The 21,915-nt window shown below is 45.3% G+C and overlaps 1 protein-coding gene across 1 annotated transcript in view; it reads left to right on the forward strand.

Moving 5' to 3' along the window:
- The window catches only part of PAPPA (pappalysin 1), a 181,232-nt gene that overhangs the window by 87,960 nt on the left and 71,357 nt on the right, over positions 1 to 21,915 (forward strand). The window contains exons 8-10 of the mRNA XM_042052475.1: positions 3,492 to 3,620; positions 5,218 to 5,309; positions 17,482 to 17,678. Coding sequence (XP_041908409.1) covers positions 3,492 to 3,620; positions 5,218 to 5,309; positions 17,482 to 17,678 — 418 coding nt within the window. The remainder of the gene's footprint in view (positions 1 to 3,491; positions 3,621 to 5,217; positions 5,310 to 17,481; positions 17,679 to 21,915) is intronic.

A 21,915-nucleotide genomic window follows, 5' to 3' on the forward strand; every position in this document is an offset into this window, starting at 1 on the left:
CTTGCCTTACTTCCTCCCTCCCTCACTATGGGACTGGATTACTGCCTGCAGTATTGCACATATCATCCCTTTAGCAGCTACATTTCTATAAATGTGGGCACTGTGAAGGAATGCTAAAACTCTCAGTTGCTGCCAATATGACATATTTAACAGTTCAGGAGGATATAAGTATCTCACGTTCCAGTTGTTGAAACGTGAAATGCCACATCCAGCTCAGTCCACTTTTTTGTCACTGTTGCATCAGGCCAGGGTGGGTTGAAAGCATGATGGCTTCAGTTTTGAGTTTCTAAGGTGGTTTTGGTGTTCCAGTCCAGACACATCTCCAGCTCTGCCTGTGTGATGCTGGAGAGCCCCTCTGGAGCAGACATCCCATTTCTGAGCTCCTCTGGGCACCACTGGTTTGTTGGTGCTGCCCTGGATGTCGCACCCTGGGGCTCCTCTGCTGTCCCCCAGTGCAAGGAAGACTGTAAAGCTTCAGGTTGCTCTTGCCTGGGCTGCCCAGGAGGGGATTTGGGATGAGGATGGGGAGGATTGGCCCCTCTGGAGGCCTGGTCCCAGGGCTGCCATTGCTCTGCAGGGACCACATGTCTCCAGGCATTTGTCTTCCCTTTCCTTGTATTTTAACCTACGACAAGGATATTGGGGTATCCTGAGCATAAATAATTTAATAGCTGCTATTTTCTACCCAAACTGCAGAGGAGTAAGGGGAACCAGGCAGTTCAAATAATGTTTTGTTATAACAGAGATTTTGTTCACCTTCTTTTTTGGAGGAGAAATGGCATTTTTTTTTTTTGGTGACACTAAATTTTAAGGATCATTTGCCTGTCACAACATATCATTTCTCCAAGAACTTTCCATCTTTGAGAAGGTTGCAGCTGGATATCTCCCCTTCCCAATGTGTAGCAGGTGACAGGGTTAGAGCACAGACCAGTGCCACAAAGCCAGCAGCCAATGTGCTCCATGTCCACAGGGCCCTCTCCCCACACAAAGTTTTCCATTTTAATCCATACAATTAAAGAAGCCAGAGTTGTCCCCACCTAATAACTTTCATTTCAAATTTTCTGTCTTATTCAATCATGTACACATTCATGTCCAGCCACCTCATAATTCATAACCACCATATTCTCTCTCGTGCTTGATTTAGTTCCAGGTTTTCTTCCATTGTATTCTGCAAACTTCCAAACAAATGTGAGCTTTTCCTGTTGTGCCTTTGCTTACATGTGCACACAAATACTTCCCTCCAGTAAAAGCCACATGCAAGACACACTCACTGCTCTTAGCCTACCCCATCACCTGAAGTTATTGGTGGAAATCACACCAAAAATCAGAATGTGGAAACTCCTATTTTGCTCTCAGTACTGCAATCTCCGTGCATCAGAAAGCAGCCCCAACTGTTTATTTGTTTTGTAGCTGCCCCAACTGTTCATTTGTTACCATTTTCAAAAAATTGAATCTTTTTTTGTGGTTAGCAGATCCCCAGTGACAAATTCACATTTCTGCAAGTGTACTCGTTAATCTTAAATATTTTACAAATGGTTTTGAGATGGTTTTGAGACAGAACTTGAGAAATAACTGTTCTTTAATAATCAAAGCTTGGCTCTGCTTTGATTTCCTCAGTATATATGAGAAACCTTCCATCTTAGTAAGTGGATTTATCTGGGAGTGAAATCTAGAGGAAAACCCTCATTATTTTACTACAGTGTGTGTTTGGCCACTTTAGTTACTTCCTATAATTCCTTTTTTTTTTTTTTTCTTCCAGAAAAACAGTTGCTTTAAACAAGTCCCAAGGGCAGAAGTTTGAAACTTTTCCCTTTGATTGAATAAACAGTCTTACCAATATCTGGGTAGACATCTCCCGAGCCTGTAGGTGAATTAAGATACTGTTTGTGCTACATGAAGTCTCAAATTTGGCTGATAGGAGCTACAGATTGTTCTGACAGGAATCAGGTGCAGAAGGAATGAGAAAGCCAGTTCTGTTTTCATTCCACCGAGTTTCAGTCCCATTCCACTGCCATGCGCAGTAACAGAGAGTCAGATCCCAGTGCTGTTGGAGTGCAATTCATTCAATGCCAGTTATTTTGCAGACACAGTATCCATGAGAAACAGCTTTGTTGTAAAATATAGTGTGGGATATTGGAGTTTAAGTCATGCTTGTTAATTTAATGAATGTTGTAAGGAGATACCTATTTCGTGAACCTGAAGATTTCAGTAGCTCATTGATATCCACTTGAATGGCTTTGCTGCTCTGCGTAGTAGATTTATCTCCTCGTAGTACACACTTCATTAGTAGATGCTTTTTGACCAAGTTGCTGTGACAAAAAGCCATGTATATTGCTGTCAGTAATTGGGGCAATGTGAGCGCAGTGAGCAGAGGACTGGCGGGGTTAGGGAAGAGCTGGGTTGCCTTTCCTGCTCTGCAATTAACCTGATTGATGACTTCAAGCAAATCGTTTTGCCTTGGCCACTCCATGGCTTTACAAATCGGCACAAAGAGGACAACTCTAATGACTTTCTTTGAGGAAGGTTTTGAGTTTTGATAGTGTAAAAGACTTTGTGAAAGAGCTAAACATTTTTATTAGGCTTATATTATTTCCATATTGCATATGAAAAATATTATTCCTCATTTACAGATGCACAGGATTTAGGTAATTATGGCTTTGCATAAATATGTAACAGTTTGCTAATTCTTTCTGTGAATATTTCGATGCTAATACCCTGATCCGGTGCTGTGGTGTGGATCCTATTTTTTGCTCTGGAAGAAACCATCTTTTTAACTCTACTGTTTTAATGCCCATATGTGAAGTGAATAACTTATTTGTCCATCACTGAAATATCCTCAGCCCCATTCTGTCTTAACACTAATCATCACATTCCCACTGGCTCCAGGTGCAGCTGGATTGAGCTCAGGGCTGCTCAGGAAATAATGAGTATTTATAAGAATAATGTATTACAGGGTATTTTAAATCCCTTAAATGAACCGTGGCACAAACTTGCTGGTAGCGCTGTCCCTGACATGGAGCAGAAGTGTCCAAGGCTGAACACAGTGAGGCACAGGGCTGGTTCCTCAGGTGTTGAGGTACTGTTGACTGTTGGTGGTGCTCTCAGTGTTTCCCACTGCTCTTGGGAGGGTTGGCACTGCCACGGTGTCAGTGCAATGCCGTCTCTGCAGCGGGTGGAGATGTAAGCAGCAACTCACCAAAATGCATGGTTTTCATCAGGAAATGGTTTAGCTGTCAGGTGGTCAAGAGCTGCACCTATTTCAGAGTCGTGCATAAATCAAGCATAGACAAAGGTAGTGCTGATTATGCTCACAAGAAAAAGACACCCAACCAAAAAACGGATCCCATCAAAACAAGGTAGGAATGCTGGGAGGAGCTGATTGAAGTAAACCTTGCTTTTTTGGCAGCCAACCCCCACTTCAGTCCCTCCTTCTTCTGCCCTTTGCTGGTGCCTTTGTTGTACGAATCACTGACTTTCCTTTTGTCTTGCAGGGAGCTGAGCGACAGGACCACGTACAGATACCAGGTGGTCATTGTGTCCGGGATGGAGGAGAGCGAGCCTTCCCCCGCGCTCCTTTATATCTCTGGGAGTGGATACTGTGGAGACGGGATTATCCAAATGTAAGTCTGGAGCGGGCAAACAGATAAATCTGGGCACATCTCCTCAGCCAGAATCTGAGACTAGGAAGGAATTGATGACCTCTGATGTCTCCTTAGGTTAGGCTGGCTCTCATCTGTAGATAATGACTCACGTGCTTGATGATTACCGGGATGATGACATTTAATTGTAACGTAGGCCCCGCTCTCCTGGCACCAGGAGATACAGACAGAGATACAGATAATGGAGTCCAGACAGCAGGATCGATAGGCAAGGACGCTCTGTGCTGTTTATGCTGTTTGCCTGTGTATCCATATCTTTATACATGTATATGACATTTCCTACACAGAGCTGGCGCTGGAAAAATTCACACAGCCTTTGATGCTGTCCTTAGATGTGGAGTCCCATGTGTGTGGCAGCTGGGTAACACCCTGCCACGTGTTGGGGCCAAGCTCCTGGTGCAACCCCTCGTTTGACTGAGCACCAGAGCTGGGATGTATTTGGAGGTGATAGATTTGGCCTCTGAGGGAGAGCATTGGGAATTGCATGTTCTCAATCAGCTTCCCTCTCTCACCAGTCCCCAGGCCACCGAAAACGTAAAACAATCCTTCACAACTATGTTAGGGTTTATTCTTTTACTACGTTGGCCCTTAAGGCTGCTGCTTCAGAGCTTCCTGGCATTAGGTAATTTAATTATTTAAACTATGGAAGTAACAACAAGCAAGTGCTTAACCCAGCCAGTATTATTTGCTTGAAATAATGCTGATCAGCAATCACGCAGCACAACTCTGTCAGACGATATACCTGGCAGCAAATATTTGCAGGAAGAGGCCCAACAGGCAAGGAAATCGAAGAAAACAATCAACAACATATGAATCCAGGGCAGTCCTGGAAAGAGAGGTGGAGAAAGACAGATTAATTTTGCTTTACATAACTTTTCTGCTACTGTTATGTTTGCACATTCCTCAAACATCACTTGTGGCTTTGCAGCAAGTGTCAAACAATAGCTGAGCTGCCTCAGGAGCAAGCAGGAACCAGACTGTGTCACAGCTTGGTTGGTTGTGGCCCCACTTGCAGCTGTAGTAGCCCCTTTCTCATCTGGTTCCCACTCTTCTCCGCACACGCTGCCGCAGCCGTGCGGGCTGGCATGAGGCAGGGCTCCATCCCCAGCACCCTCTGCTCCCTGTTGACTGCTTTCCTCCGAGTGCTGTCACCCGGAATAGCCCAGCTCCAGGCTTTGTGCCTTGTTATTCCCATGCTGGGGTCACAGGCTGGCCCTTCCAGATTTAATACAAAGACTTTCAGAGATTCCTGTTCTCTTTTTCCCCACCTGCTGAGCTACAGCCACACCAGCTATGAAGGAAGTTGCTCATATCCTCATCAGATAACAGCAAGTGGTATCCACATGTGCAGGAGGGAACTGGCCTGGCAAGCCTGTGAACCAGGAATGATGAAAGTCCTCTCTTAAGGAGGAAGGGAGAGGTATTTTAGGGGTTGGCACACAAAGCCGCTGTACCAGATTTCGGGACTTTGGGGTTCTTCAGAGGGATTGCACAGACCATTGGGTTGATGTCACTTCGCCAGCTGACTGCTTTTTGCATGTGTGTGCCCTGCCTACAGAGAACTGGGAGAAGAATGTGATGACATGAACAAGATCAACGGCGATGGCTGTTCCCTATTCTGCCTGCAGGAGCTGTCCTTTAATTGCATTGGTAAGTCTGGCTCAGAGCCCTTCGACCCACAGCGGGCAACAACTCCGTGCAGAGGGCAAGGGAAAAACCAGCAGTACTTTCAGCATTTCCAGCTGAAGAGTTGTCATGGAAGAGAGAAAAAAGGTGGAATTTGTAGGTTTGAAAGGCGAACATATCTTCCCAGCTTCTGGTCATTTTGATGGGAAATTGGTTCTGCTGGCTTTGAAACAGCCCAGGACTTAGGGCTAAGTCAGCCATTGTGGGACTGATCCAAAGCCCATTGAAGTCAGTGGGTGGCTTTCCACTGGCTTCAATAGGCTTTAGATCTGACTACGTGAGAAGACATGAACTGATTTTTTCTGGTAAACAGGAGGAGGAGTGAAAGGGGAAGGGACTGAGACCAGAAGCAAGTCCAGCTGAGGTCACACCTCCTTTGAGTTGCAAATCAATATCTGAGGATCAAAGGTCTGGCTAATCCCCTTTTTCAGAGGTGAAAACTACTTAATCAGATTTCATTTGCAAGCCTGGTTTGCTCTGATTAGCAAAACCTGTAAGCACAATGGCCGGAAGATGCTCGAGCTATCGGGGCTGCAGTTGCGAGCTTTACATATTTATTAAACTCTCTAGGAATGCTGGGGACAGAGAAGGGAAATGGAGGCCAATTTACACTGCACCTTCTGTGGAGTTGCTTTTTCTACCGAGGGCTCTGTGAGGTCTGGGAAAGGACGAAACTTGCAGAGCTTCAGGAACCAAGGTTAATGTTTATAAAGGATCGGCTTTTCCTCAAGACATTTTACGGGATTCCTTATCTGGACTGACCAAGCAAACACTCTGTCCCATGTTGTCCCATGCCTTCAGCTCAGCGGATCAGTCCTCAGCAGATAATACAATGTTGGCAAGTCTGAAATTTGCTCTTTTTGGCAATTTGACCATTATCTCTTGTGCCTGGAGCAACATAGAATGGACCTCACAGGCACCATGTTTCCCTTGGGTGGTAAACTGGGGGCTGCTTGGCTCATCAGAACAGCTACATTTTTACTTCAGCATCCCACACTGTGAGACTTGAGGCCCGATTTGGTGATGTAGTTATTTACATATGTAAGTAGTTCTATTGAAATCGGGCATATTTATGGTCGAGGCTAATTGTGACTATTGGTGGTCTTGAAGTTACATTTGTGTTGCAAGTAACTTGCTGCCTTAGAGCCCCAAGCACTGAAAGATTTTAGTCATAATATTTTGAAAGTGGGATAAACACTTACGCAAACGCTTTGGGTTCCCCAGACATCAGGCGTGGCGTGAGGCTGGTTCCAGCAAGGGTTTGGGCTGGTGCTGGATGGTTGTGTCTGTATCACCCTGCTCAACAGCAGGGCTGAATTCCTTGGTCCAGGTCTGTGCTTTGACCGCATCCCAGCGTTACATTAGGATATGACCCAGGTCCTCCCTTATGTCCATTGGTTTTCTAGGAAGCCAGGTGATGTGGGCTGGGTGGGAGCTGCAAAATGCTCCAAAAAAGTCCACAGACAGGAGTAAGAGTGGGGTGTCCCAAGCCTTGGACCACACAGTGGTGTTCTTCCAGGGGTATGCAGGAGTCTGCTTTATGCCTTCGTACATAAAATCATGGAATTGGTTATGTTGGGAAAACCTTTAAGATCAGCGAGTCTAATTGTATCATCCATCCACTATCATCCAACCATTCATCCCCTGTTCATCTCCAGGAGCAGCAGCAGGGCTGCCTGAGAGTGTGGGACAGAGCTGTCTGACAGCAGTCTGACTAGAAAACGAAGCAACTAAAACATACAGATTTTTCTACCCCATGACAGAGGAAGTGGGTTTTCAGATTTGCTTGTGTTGGAAAGGAGAGGGGAATTCCAGGGGCAACAAAGTTGTTTGTTTGTCACGGGCTTTGGAAGGTTGTGGTTTGCACAGATCCTGGATTACAAAACAAATGATATCAAATTGCTTGTGAAATATTGAATATAGGGGACTCAGATGAATCAAATTAGCTGAATCAAAGGGAAGGTGCAGGAACAGAGACCTTACAAATGCTTTGTTGGGTGACTTTACAGTCATACTGGTGTGACTGCTGTGGTGGTGATGGGCTCAGTGTGTGTGCAGGGTCTGTGAGGGCAGCCCCACTGCTGTTTTCAGGCAAACGCTGCCTTCAGGTCTCTAGGACAGGTTCAGAGGAGGTAATACCTGTGAAACACATCCTGTTGGCTCTTGTGGTAGCTGGACCACCGTGAGTTATGACCCCAAGAGCTAAGGAGACACTGCCAGTTTGTCTTTCAGACAAATGAACAGCGCTGATTTATATTCTTCTTAGCATATCAGGCGCTAAAATCTCACCAGAACATATAAAGATGTTGGGGAAGTGAGTGGCTGCACATACTACATAATAAATAATAGTAAAAAAGAGCAGAAATTCAGCATTCTCCATAATCTAACAATATCAGACTTAATCCTGTGCCTTAAGCTGAACAAAAGTCTTCTTTGATATCGGTGGGGTGTTTTCCTGGAAAATATAGAATTCTTGGGTTGTCATTTGAGGAGCAGAAAAAAATAAGCGTAATTTATTTCCATGTTTACAAGGCTAACACATGTTATAATCCTGTAGAACAACAAGTAGTTATTTCAGAGGGTGTTATTTTTTCAGTGATGTTCTTGTTGTATTATGTAGCTCTTTAGAGCCCCGGGAATCACTCCCCTTCACCAAAGAATTCAGTGAGCCTCAAACACATGTTCAGAGGCTTTGCTGAATCGGGGGCCTCAGGGTTTGATCTTGCAAATGCTTTCTTCCAGGCATGTTCCTGAACTACCACAAGGCATTCTTTAGACTTCAGCAAATCTAACCACAACAGTGAATGCAATGCTCGTCACAAATTGTCTGCAGGATTGGGTCCCACATGGCTGGAAAGAACCGCTAAACATTTTGTTTGCTAAAGACGGGGCTGAAGGGGCATCGTGGGCGGGTTCCAGAGGAGGAGGTTTGATAGCAAAGCCCAAGTGAGCTCCTGCCTCCTAAAGCAGAGACCATGCAAGTCACCTCACTTGGTAGGAGAGAAATACAACAGAGCCCGCAAGCACCACCAGGCTCTAGATTCAGAGCCATGAATCACAGAATAATTTAGGTTCAGAGGACTCTCTGGAGGTCTCTGGTCCAAGGAGGGCCAACTTCAAAGTTAGAGCCAGCTTCAAAGTTGGAGCGTGTTGCTCAGGGTCATGTTCAGCTGCATTCTGGATATTTCCAGGGATGGAGGCAGCCTGTTTGCAGGTGTCCCTCTGCCTCTCTCGCTCCCTTTGCCTTTTAGGATCATGGGGTTTATGGGCTTTTTTAATTGGTCCAACTTTCCTTTGACTAAATGGCACAAGGCTCTCAAGACACTTTGCGCTAGTGCCTGTAATAAAATTAAACTTCTTTTTATTTTTTGTCTTGCTTTTGTTTTTCCTCCTTCTTTCCTCTCTAATCAGATAACAGTGGATCAATCTGCTCTGCCAGGGAGGAGGGGTGCGGGGGAAGGAAGGAGGGAGGCAGGGAAGAAAACTGTGTGGTCTCACTGTCAGGCTGTCCTGGCCTTCTCTGAGCACAAAGCCGAGGAACAGAAAACAGAAAAGATTAATAGCATTTTCTTCCTGCAACATGCTGAAGAGCGACAGTGAGATTAATTAATTAATTAATGGAAGCATCTGGCATTGCTCCGTTTTTTAAGTTCTGCAGCACTCTCACCCTTCCCAACCTGAAATTTATCATCTCTACCTTTCCTCCCCCCACCCCGCTTCATGTAGCAGGTTTTGCATATTTTTATCTTTTCCACACAGAATTTGGTCCCACAGGGAAAGTTTCACTTTGCCTTTGGATTTGTAGGAGACAGGCAATTCAGAGCCGTGTCCGTGTGACTGATGCACCCCTCTCCTACCTCTGGGCTGCTTTCCTTTCACCTTGCTCCTGATTACTCCCGGGATAACTGATTTTTGCGGTTACCGCGGATCTCAGCCAAGTTCAACCCGACGTGTCCTGTGTAAAACAGACCCCATTTGTAAGAGTTATGATTCGCAGTGGTGGGAACCTGGGGCTTAGCACTTGATCCATTCCCAGTGGAGTGTTGAGAAATGGGTGTCTGAGGCACAGCTGAGCACCTTGTCCTTGGCGTGCACTCTCCCACACACCAGCACTGCACACCCAGATATATGTGGGACGTTGAAAAAGAGCCCGGCTTTCATTTGCATTCCTTTTGTGGAGTGGGATGTGCATTATGCATTGATTTAGCTCACCAGGGCTGAAGAAAGAGAAGGATATAATAAAAAAGATGCAGAGATCAATAAAAAGGGAGGGAGCGGGAGAGAAAGTAATATGGAAAGAGATGAGTAAAGACTGATAGACACATTGAAACACAGCTGCGAAGTAACTCCAGAACTTCTATCTCCCCTTAAGTTTGCCAGGTAATTTATGTGGTTTTCAGACACATCTTATTGGTGTTATTATTGCTACACTTTATCTCCTTTTCTTATAAGGGACTCTTGGCTAAAGCCTTTTCACAGCAAAACAGGGCAGCACTTCCACTGACTTCCACATGTGAATGGTCACCCTGAAGAACAGGAATGTTTCAGGTTAGACACACATCTCGGTGGTGTGTTGGATTAGGGCCTCAGGGATGTAAAATACAAAGAAAAGGCACAGAGCAGAGGCAAAGGGAAAATAAATATATCTAGCTCTTGAATTTACCACCAATTTCTGGCATGCTTGAAACGTTAGTCACCAGTGGCTGCTCAGGGAGAAGTATGATTTTAATTTGACAATGATCCTTAAACACCTTTTCTTTTGCTCCTACTTGGCCCAAAATGTTTTTCTGCTACCTTACAAATCTGGATCTGTCCTCCTCCTCAGAGGCCTCTCCCTCCAGCTGTGAGCCTTACCTTTGTGGGAGCTCTATCCTTTACCTCTCCCATTATCCATAAATTAAGCATAGCACTTTCCCCTAATCTTATTGTTTGGTGGGCTGCATTGCATTCAGGGAAATGATTAATATTCATGAGCTTGCTATCTCTGTTTGGTGCATAATCCTCTGGGGAAATTGCAGTGTTAAATGAGTGACACAAACCTAATTTTATATGTCTTTTCTTTCCTTTCTTTCTTTTTCCTTTTTTCCCTTTCTGACAGAGAAGTAATGTGCTTAAAATAAATTGATGGATGACCATCCATATTCATTGTGGGCATGCTTTGAGAGTGCTCCCATCCTCTCCCCCTCCTTTCCTCATACTACTGCACAGGAACACAGCTTTGGCTGCCCAAACCGTGGCCCCACACAGCAGCTAATGGTGATTTTGCCTTCTTTCACCAGCATTAAATAGGCCTTGGCTGACCCTGCCGAGGGCTTTCAGTAGAACAACAGCATGGGAGAAACAGAGCCACCTTGCAAGAGAAACTCAGCATCTCCCAGGGCATCAATAAGGTGAAAGCATTGACCAAGGAGCTTGGGAAAGAGTTTTACTGTTGTTAAAGCAGCTGAGATTCTATAGCAGAATTTCATGGCAAATAGTCATGAATTTACTGGCCGGGGTTATTCAGATGATATTTGTGCGACTCCTTCAGCTTAAGGCAAATACTTTGAAGCTGACTGTTTCCTGCAGCTCGCGGGAGTGTGGCTACATGTTCTGAAATGTCTAAGCACTCATTTGGCAAGTTAGTAATCACAACATCCTCATAAAGTCTCTTAAAGTGATTTTCAGACTGTCATCATTAATAGTGCAATCCTAGGAGGGCCAGCTGAGCCACAGAGCAGAGAGAGCAGACATCTCAGGCAGCAAAACACAAAGGACAGATGCTTTTTTGTGGGGGAGAATGTGGGCTGGAGTGGTATTTGCCTGCATTTTTCCCTGGGCCAGTGACTCCAGCCCAGCTCAATCCAGCTTTAGTTTTTAGGACACAGCTACAATTAGAGTCCAGCAGGAGGATTACTTCTCTGCTTGTTGCATCCCTCACACACTACTGTCTGTGGATCTGAGAGGCTTCTACAGCTGGTCATACTCCCCTCAGAGCATCCTCTGTGACTCAACAGCAACTGTGCTCAGAGGATGATGCTGAGCACAAGACCTTCCTTTGCAGTAACATCCAACCACATGCACAAACATGCACTTTGTTTTCCTTGGGGCATGGCACTGCAGGGTTTGTGCTCCCTGGCTCCTTCTCCCAAACAATTGTGCCAGGTGTCTTGAAGGGCCATGCTGGCCACCTTTCTCATGGTCATAATGGTTACTCCTTTGTGTGACAGAAACCTCAAGATTTCAGTTGAACATTTTCCAAGTTTAGCTGGTAAATCTGTGTAATATCAAAATCTTCTTGGCACTGCTTTATGCAACCATGCAGGGAGGAAAGCAAGGTGAGGTGGGAAGAGAACATGTGTTGTAGCGCTCTTACAACATGCCTGGTTGCCAGGGGTTGGAGATGGGTGTGTTGGGTCCTGTTGGCCATTCCTGGTTGCCAGGGGTTGGGGATGGCCACTTTGGCAGTGACAGCTCAGACAAGGTCTTGCTACCACTGCCAGCCATGGGAAATATCCTTTCTCTTAAGTGACAAAGACTCATGTTCTTGGAGGTGAAATATCAAATTTCAGTGCCGGGCTCTGCGAGGGAATTGTAATTGTATCTGTCTGCAGCAGACAGATCAATTGCATAATTCTGGTGCTCCGACTGCTATATCATAGCGAGGAGCCGAGTCCCGCCACACAAAGAAAGCCAGTCACGCCCAGGAATGCATTTCCACGAAGCAGCTGAATTACCAGGGATCCGTGCTCTGCAAAGGCATTATCCCTGCCCGCTCAGCTCAGGAGATGCTCAGACATGATTGTCATATTCCATGGAAAAAAAGCCTCCTGCGAGGCCCCTGGATGTTCCGCAGTAGATTGCGACACCCGCGCTGCCTTCATTTCCAAGGTGTCTGTTTTATTTCATTGAAGGAAGACGTCACCATTTATTGATATGCGACTTTATTCGGAAAGGTCTGCCCAAGCTCCGTGTAATGGTTTTCCTCCTTTCAAATCAGAACATCCAGGAAGGAAAGTAACTCTTGAATATTTTACTGTAGCAGGAAATATCTCTGTCTCTGCCTTCTTCAATATTAAAGAAGAGATTAGCAGATATCCTGGAAGCAGGCCATATTATTCACTCTCTTCCCACTGAAGCCAAAGGTGAAACTCCCATAGAAATAAATGGAGCAGGTTCTGCGGTCACACAGCCGCTGAGTTCATGTGATCTGCAGTGGAATTATTTCCCCTTTTGTGATAGAAACCTCTGGATACATTTCTTCTCCTCTGTGTGAACATAAACACCCGTGCTGGAGATGCCGATTAAGTGACGTGGTGGTAAAACCCTGCTTCTGCAGAAGCTGCTGACTGGTGAGCCTGGGGTTTGGCCTTTGCTGTGTCTGAAGGCCTGCACACCTCCAGACAGACCTCACAGGGGTTAAAATGCGAATCTTGTTCTGTTCCAAGAATTTGTTACTCTGAGACAATGCTTCTGCATTTTTGTCCCCCCCCCCCCCTTTTTTTTTTTTCCTTTTTTTTTTCCGGATAAATAGTTATGTGGCATGAGGCTTGTTATAGTTGGAAACATCCCTGAGTAAACAGCTGAGATTAAAAATACTCCTTTTTTTTGTCTGGCCTTTAAAAAAAATGGTAGTTGCTGCACAAAAGAAGACTATGCCGATGCCAATCACTGTGTCCTGGCTGAAAACAGGAAGCTGCCCCCAGTGTCTGTCCCCAGCACTTTGACGACCCTGCTTGGACATTCAAAGCCTCATTTGAGGATGTGCCCTGTGCTTTGAATTGGATCTCTTTATCTCTCTCTTTTTTTTTTTTTTAATGAGGTGGAAGGCTGCCTGTCACAGATAAGTGTATATCCTGCTTGCTGGCCTCTGTCAGGCTTCACTTGTTTTGCTGATGATTTTCCAGCTTCTCCTCAAACAGGTAACAGTGATGGGGAGTTACCTGCCCATCCAGACCTGCTCTGGTAGGTGCTTCCAGTGCTCACTAAATCATCTGTGTCATCTCGGGCATCTTTTCATTTCTGAACCCCAGAGGGGGGATCTGTATTTCAGTACAAAAGGCAGCCTCTTGCACTGTGCTCGGGCAGCTTAGGAAGCAAGGAGGGATGGAGTTTGCATCATTTTCTGGTGCAACACACAAAAGCCCCAAGATTATTCTAGATCTTAAAGCTTGACTTCAAGAGTTAACAACACAGGTCTTGCCAATCTTTTTCCTCAAGTCACACTTCTCCAGGTTGATGCTGCCACAGAGTCTTCTTCAGGGATTCCCAGATGTCACAGAAATCTTTACTGAACTGGAGACTGCCTTTTCCCAAAACAAGGGCAAGACAGGAACTTTGGTTTGGCCCCAATGTTTTTCTGCCTTAAGTAAGAACTTTCTAGGGGAAAAGGAGCTTGGGCTGCCTGAATGAAAATGTGTTCCCTGTGTCCAGCTCAGCATCCTCCAGCATCTGTTGTCAATCCCCCAGAGATGCTCTCTTCTGCTGCCAGGTGCTACTCCTGCAGACATTTTACTGTTCTAGATTTAAGCTGGATTTCCAGGCAACTGCTTTTTAATTTTTCGAAGTAATTTTTTCCTTGAGAACAAATCAGATATCCTGTATGTTCCCTTCCTCCGTACCTCCTTCAAATCAGGTTTATCTTTCAAGTGAGAAGTCCGCGGCATTGATGAACGCAGTCTGTGGTGCAGGTCATGCATGACCAGTTCATTGCTGTGACCATCACCAGGTCTTGGGAGCCTCTAGACCTCTGTGGAGACAAAAATTAGCTCATGTTGCCAAGGCCACGGATGCATTTAATGTCACAGTAGTTAAGAAGAGAACAGAAAAAGCATTTTGCATTGTTATAGGAATAAAACCATTAGCTACTTATTCCTAGAAATACACCACTCCTGACACTGTCCTCTCTGGCTCTGAGCCTGTAGGACTCTATGAATATAACTGAGCTCTGTTCCCACCACTGAAGAAAGGGAAAAAGCCTGTTTGTTTTAATTTTGTGAGGGAAGTTTTAGGAAGAAACAATCTGGTTGTTCTTTGCTTTGCTCATGAAAATGTAAAGCTCAACATGTAACCTACCAATCATCCAAGACCACTGGAAGAATCCGGAGTAGAGCTGGTGCTCCACACCTTAAGGAAGAACCTCTGCTAGTTTTTTGGCAGCCCACCCAGTGATGCAGCACATTTGGCTGTTGAAGGTTGGTGCCCTCATCAGTGTCTGGGAAGGATTTAATGACATTCCCCTCTTTGCCATCACCCAGAATTGGGAAGCTCTCAGGCAGGAAAGGTCTTCCCCTCTTCTTACCAGCACTCCCCTCAAGGCACAGCACTTCACACTGTGTGATGAGTCAGTAGTGAGACCGACAGATCTTCCTTGAAAGTAACCAGGGTTGTAAAGCCACTTTCCCTCACCATTTTCAAAGCACACAAAGGCGAGTGGGTACCTCATCTCTCAGCTTCTGTGCACAGTGTCCCATGGACGTGGGATGCATGGCTCTCCAGGGCCGGCACAGCTCCAGGGCTCATGACAGTGCTGTTCAGCAGGACTTGGTTAATCATTTAGGCAGCCCCCATCTAATTCAGACATCTCAGGCTCTCCTTTCAGTTCCTCCCTCGGGTTTTGCAGACTCTGATCAGACAGATTTATTGGGGTCTTAAGCATAATCAGGAACAAATTAGCCTCTGTTAGGATCACACACTGTCCTGGATCACAGCTTTTCAAAGGCTGCTTTCCCCTCCGTGAGTATGAATTAAGTCATCAGGCTGGAGTAGGCCTTGAGTATTCTTTTATCCCAAACACATGATCTTATCAGAAGCCCATTACGTTTATCATCTCATTAGGAGGGAACATTTGGAGCCAGTGCAGGAGTATGTTGCTCTATAAATGTTGTGCTTACTTCAGTGCCTGTCGTGAAAAGAAGTCAGTGCTTTGGGAAGGCCGGGAAGCACTGTCTAAATGCATGTGCCTAAAATTAGGCTGTGAGTTTGTGGGTATGTGTTTGCATGGGGGGGTGGCTGAGTCGGGGATGTGTAAAGGGAGCGCCCGTGCGTTTGTGTGTCAGTGTTTCTGTCGGTGTGGGTGTGCAGCAGGGTGGTGATGTTTCACCGTACGTGCATATCTGACTGTGCATATGTTTATAGGCTGAAGGTCAGGTCTTTTTGATATGATAGGTATTTTCCTTTCTTTCTTTCTCCCTTTTTACAGAAATAAGCTTCTTTTCATAAAATGACAAAGAAGCTCTTTTTCCCCCAAAATGCATATTTTCATCTGTTTGGCATTTGTTTTTGAGGATTTTTGGTTGCTGACCACAGTCTTTCTGGGGCTGAATATTTCTCAGAGATTCTGTTGGGGCTCTCACTCAAACTGGGACATAGTGGGTAAGCCACTTAGTTTTATCCTCCTGTCCTGAGACCTCGCCTATGCCTTGATATGGGAGAGGAGCAGAACAAGAGATGCAGAAGGGTAAGGTGAGGCAACCAAGAGTTTGTCTCCATGGCCATCACAGTGACATTCTCATTCTACCCATTCCTTGAGCTGGCCAGACGCAGGGCATGGCTCTCCCAGGGATGAATGAGCCCCATGGGGGTAGCACTGCTGGGCTGCTTTAGGGCCCATCAGCACATCACCCGGACACCCCAGGAGCCATTGTCATCTCTTGTCTGGGAAACGCTCTCCCAAGCCCTCCTCGGAGCTCTTTCAGGGGTGGGGTATATGTTTGGTGGCTCCCAGACAAATGAAGATTTTAAGATGTGACATGCAAGGGCAAGAAGTTTGGCCGCCCTGGGAATATTCATTCAGGGCTGCACTCATACGGCTGAAACACTTCCAGACTTGTGCTCCTTTTCACCAGCTTGGAGCACTGGCCTGACAAATACACAGTTCCCTACGCTTATCCATGTACACAAGTTATCCACAGAGGTTGTGATGAAATCAAACCATAATGACATTTTTCCCTGATAGACTTCTCCATTCTTTCAAAGCCACCCTCTCTTAAAGACCTGGAATATTACACAGGAGGAAAAGGAGTGAAAGTCATTAAATAATTGAATAGTAATAAACCGATTTTTTCTGGCTCATGATGGTATTTCACTGTGTAAACCAGGAGGAAAAATAAACAGGGGATTTAGTAGTTTGGAAGTAGCTCAAAATTGAGCAGCCGCTGGATTTTCTGACACCTAGCTCGCGATAGTCCAATGCTACCGACAGGACTCTCGTTAGGGATCCTTTCCATCAGTCCAGCTAGCAGCTCTGGCTAATTTCCTACCGTTTTTTCAACAGGCTTATTTGCCAGACAAAAATACAACAGGCTGTCAGAACTGGATACCTCTGGGGACTGGCAATGATAATACAATACAAAATAGGATACCAACAGGTCAAAGGTTTCCATTTCACAGAGTACTCTAATGACTGAAAGTCATTATTGCTATGCAGTCTGTTTGAAAAGAGTAGATGGATCTCAGTTCAGTTTTTAATGGGCCAGTGTTACAGAAACAACCTCAAAAATTTGGCATCTTTGTTGGCAGTCTCATTAGAGAAGCCACAGAATAAATGGGCAAGGATAATAAAGTCTCCTGCTGCTTTTGATCCTTTCAGGTCAAATCTGAGTCATGTTGGTTGAAGCTGTGTGTGTATGTGGCAAACTCACCCTCACACTGTGTGTACTGTAGCTGCCTTGGATAAACAGATCTGTTTGGCCCTTTGGTCATTACAACTGTGAACTTGGCAGTTTTCACCATCTCTACAGCCACAGTTGCTGCTGTTGTTGTTGATTTGCAGATATCTTTTAAAAACAAAAAGGGAAACATTTTAGACCAAATCCTCCGCTGGCGTTTTTCCATCCCAGCTGGTGGAATTATGCCAACACCCACATTTGCCTCTCTATGTATTTTCTATTGCTGCTTTCTTCTCCTTTTAAAAGGAGATAGATGAAAATAAGCAGAAACCCCCTATCATTAGGAAATATCTTCAGGGAATTGCCCAATACAAAAGTTGGTTATTGTTGCTTGGCTTTATTTAAATCACCTTGGTATGACCCAGAAGTGACCAATGCTTCCGCCTCCCCATGACCTGACACAGCAGATACAGGACCACTGATGGTATCAGGTCATAGGAACCACCCTGCAGACAAGTGTGATTTCTCTTCTCTGTTTCCCCCGGCAGATGAACCCAGCAGGTGCTATTTCCATGACGGTGATGGAGTCTGTGAGGAATTCGAGCAAATGACCAGCATCAAAGACTGTGGTGTTTACACTCCCAAAGGCTTCCTGGATCAGTGGGCTTCCAACGTCTCTGTCTCACACCACAGTGACCAGCAGTGCCCAGGGTGGGTGGTCATCGGTCAGCCAGCAGCAACCCAGGTGAGGACAGCATGTTCCTTCTTCTCTCCTGGAAGTCCAGCAAGGAGCAGTGTTCTCAGGTGGAGGTCAATGGTCAGCGTTCAGGGCCGCTGTTACCCCTGCCTATTCACTTGTTGCTTCACCAGGGAAGGCCCCTGGCAGCAGTTTCTCTCTTTCTGAGCCTGATTAGTAGTGATGAGTTGAAATTCAGTCCCAGTCACCCAACTCGAACTGGCTGAAGTTGTGGCTGGATTGATTCAATGAGCTGTGCAGGAGTCACCTCTCCCAGCCATCATCACCTAGAAGATAGACGGGCTCTTCACAGCAAGCACAGGGGACGAGCTTGTGGCAATGAGTTCTGAAGGCTAATGCCGAATAATACAAAAGAGTGTTCTTTCTTTTTTAATAGTTTTGTGTTTTCTGCCTCCCAGTTCCATAAAAGCACCCTATTGTTCTATTCTGAGAAAGGTCCTGTCCATTCCCAAAGCCATTCATTAGCTTTAACCCCCTTCTCCCATGTCTCCTTTGTAACATAAATAGCTCCAGTTACCATAACTTTACCTTTTGTCTCTTTGAGAGAATTAGATTCAAATGAGTTCAAAAAAACATTAGATAAATGCCTGGAAAACAGAGCTGTACAGGATGCAGATGCAGCAGTTCAGATGCAACCTGATTTGGGAAAGCCCACATTGCTTGTTGATGATTTTTAAAGGGAAAGGATCTTCATCTATAAGAGCTATTTTGTATATTCCTCCTTCAGCCCCCACTGTTGTCCCTTACTAGAGTACTTATCACACTAATCAACTTTGGCTGACTTCTGGTTGGATGCAGAGAAGTTTTCTAAGAATCTAATTATCCAGGAGGTGTCTTGAGTGGGCAGTGCAGAGAGGAGTGCCATGTCACAGATATGACAAGCAGATCTCTCTGTGAATAGTAAATGTTAAGCATTTCCAGTTGGCTTGCAAGAGAAAACATCTTTATGCAAGAGACTTGGCCTTGCTCACATTGCACAAGTCTGTAACAAATTAATGACCAGGTCAGTTCTAAATGCACAAAGTGTGGTTAGCTGGCAGAGTATCAAGACAGAATTCCGAGCCCAGTATTGACTTTTTGTCATGGTCTCATTTATTATTTCACACTGTAAAAGGAACTTTCCTCTGGACCCTTGCTTGTGCCTTCACAACTTGTTTCCCATTCAAGCTCCCTGTGCAGACCAAAGGCCAGTGTCTCCAGTTCAGGTGCTGCTTTTTGGGCATGTCCCCAGGCATTCTGTCCCCCTGCAGCTGCTCAGAGAGCTGCCCTGATTTTCTCTGAAGCACTGGTAGGAACTCAGCCACACCACACAGTAGGTAACATATGGTCCTGTGGTGGAAAAACCACCACCACGCATACACACAACAGAAAGCCCTGCTGTGTAGCCACAACTCAAGCGTTTGTTGTACCCAGATGAGATGAAGTTGTCACAGCTTTGTTAAAAAAAAAAAGGGGCAAAAAAAGCTGTTGTATTTATAGGCAGAGCAGTAGCATATCACACACTGGCAGAGTGAATGGGAACATGCCTCCTGTTATTGCCTGGCCCCTGGGGAGATAACAGTGTGCTATTTACTTCCAGCAAAAAGAATTTTTGCTTTAACTCAGCTGGTCCTATTACACCAGTTTGAGTGCATGGGGTTCATTGACCTTTTTAATCACAGATTTCGGGAAAGTCTTTGTTTCCCCCAGGAACAAGACAGTTGGCTTGGGAAAGCACCTGACTTGTCACTCTGGAGAGGTGAGGTGGGGCAGCAGGTCATCAGTCTGTTAGCTTGTGGAGATGAAAATTAACCTAAGAACTCCTGTAATCACTGCATGTAATGATCACTGTGTGTAAACATGTTTGGCTTCATTATCTGCACAAGCACTGAGCCTTAGGGGTTTTCTGTATTGATGAAAAGAGCACCTTTCCTCACCCAGATACCTTTCACAGTAGGTTGTGTGCTTGTTGGTCTTGTGCAAACTTTTCATGTTGTTGCTGGGTAGCTTCCTGATTAATCAGAGTGGTATTTGTGTTGGCCTCCCATCAGGAATGCCATGAAGGATATGTTTGAGTGCAGTGCCCAGCAATATACAGAATACATAAGCTGCCTATTTGTCAGCCATCCCCGTGTCTCATCATTGCCCCAGGGTTCTCAAGGCGCTCTGAAACATTTTAAGCATGTCCTGACTTCAAATGTTTCTCATCCTTAGATATCTCAACACCAGGTTCTCTGCATGACTGTCATAGTTCTGTCAAGGCTTTTTCTGAGGAGTTTGCATCCCAGGTTGGTTGGTCGTTCTGGTATCTCTCAGCAATATCTGCGCACGTGCCTTGTTTTCTGCCGGGGGATTGTTGATAAGCACAGGCTGGAGAGCACTTTCTTCTTGTTGTAGGGCTGTTTCTGTGACCTCTTTGCTCAGTTCACTGAAGACATTGCCCATGTCTGCAGCTGGCTCCTCCTTAGATACCCATACTTAGTTATTAGTTTGAGATGGCTCTTACATCACTTGTTAGTGTGAGGTTTCCGAATGGCAACATAGTAAGGGAGATAAAAAAGAAACTTCGCAGTATAGGATTTGTTTTGAACAATAAAATGCTTACAAAGAATGACACAGTCTTGGCAAAGAGATATAGATTTGAAAAACGGAAAGGTCAAACAGCCCCCCCTTTAAACAATCACCCTTTCTGCAGAAGCAAGACGGAGAAACAGCCACTTCTACTTTCCTGGCAGCCACCCTTCAGTGCTGATTAAGAAATATTCTCAGTACTGACAGCATCATATTCAGAGCCAAAGAGGGCCAGTCAGCAACACTGCACCAGCACAGAAAGGCAAACACCAGTGCAGGGTAGTTTTGCAGTTTGATTTCTAATCTGGTGTTCTCCACAGACCTGGAAGCAGATGCTGCTCAGTACCTGTTGTCAGCTGCAGGAGGAATTCAGCAATAAGGGCTTTGCTCACTCTTGAGCAGTTTTTTTTTTTTTTCCTCATGCTTCTGCTGTGAGTTTGCAAACAGCCTCTCCTTGCACACCAGTTTTGTTTTGCCACAGTTTATGCTGGGTGAGTGCATTAGCTCCTGTTAGTCTCTCTTGCTGGAGTAAGTTGTACTGAGCAGGGCGGATTTGGGTATTTTGCTAAGGTGTCTGTACAGATGTGCCTCTGGAGGAAGCCTCTGACAGACCTATTCCAGCAGGGATGCTCCAGCTGCAGTGAGCAGAGCAGAGGCAGGTGAGTGCAGGCTGAGCACAGGACACTGGCAGTGCCATTTCTCCTTTCCTCTTGCTGGTGGCACTCCTGCTTTTGGAGAACTGATTCACCTGCAGTTTCCCCTTGGGCCTTTACAATAGAGAATTATAGGATGGGACTAACGGGTCTTCAGGTGGCTGTTTCCTGACCTTGCTCCTCCTGTCACAGCAATCTGTGCTCAAGACTTGGCTGTTGGTGTGGGTTGGTAATTTAGAAGGACAGTCCCCCAGGAACTGTCTTTTGTTGCATTTCCTCCTAGCTGTGCAGAAGTTGTTTAGACCAAGTAACCATATATAAATAATTTTTATATATATTTTTTTATTTATATATATATATATATATAAAAGTAACTTTTTTTGTCCCTATGCCATTGTTTGAGCTTGGTTTTCCACTTTATGGAAAAGCCACACAGCTCAGGCACAGTTAACAGAACAGGGGCTCTTTCCCAAGGCTGCTGGGCACAGACAGATCCTGGGATTCGTTTTCATTCCCAGACTAAAGAACACACCCTGTTCTCCTCTGGGTACCCCACAGGGGATTCTATGGAGTAAGAAGTTGTGGAAGGGGATTCTTATTACGTCTTTCCCACAAGCAGAGACCCCCTCCTGCCCCTATTACAGTTCCCACAATTGCACTCATCCAGACTTGCTGCAGCAAACCTTCCACCAGCAGCAAAGATGTCTAGAATTGCAGCATGTCTGGAATAGCCCACAAAAGGAGAAGATAGGAGCACAAAAATATCCTGAATACTAAAAGAAATAACATGGTAGAGCAAGGGTTCCAAGAGTGGTAAGAAAATACCGTAAGAAAATTGAAGAGAAAGATGATGAAGTTCTCTGCCATGCAGTTTTATTCTGTCTAATAAATATAATGCTGAAGATAATTCCCCAAAGATCCAGCACAGCCAGAAAATAGAGTAATCTTGAACAGGAGTGGAAAGAGAGGAAACCTGCAACTTTTAATGGAGAAGCCATTCCTTTCCTTTGGGGTGATCTTGC

The sequence above is a fragment of the Corvus kubaryi genome, unplaced genomic scaffold (assembly GCF_017639235.1).
Source record: "Corvus kubaryi isolate FWS band 111438036 unplaced genomic scaffold, C.kubaryi_AGA036_p1.0 78, whole genome shotgun sequence".
NCBI lineage: Eukaryota > Metazoa > Chordata > Aves > Passeriformes > Corvidae > Corvus > Corvus kubaryi.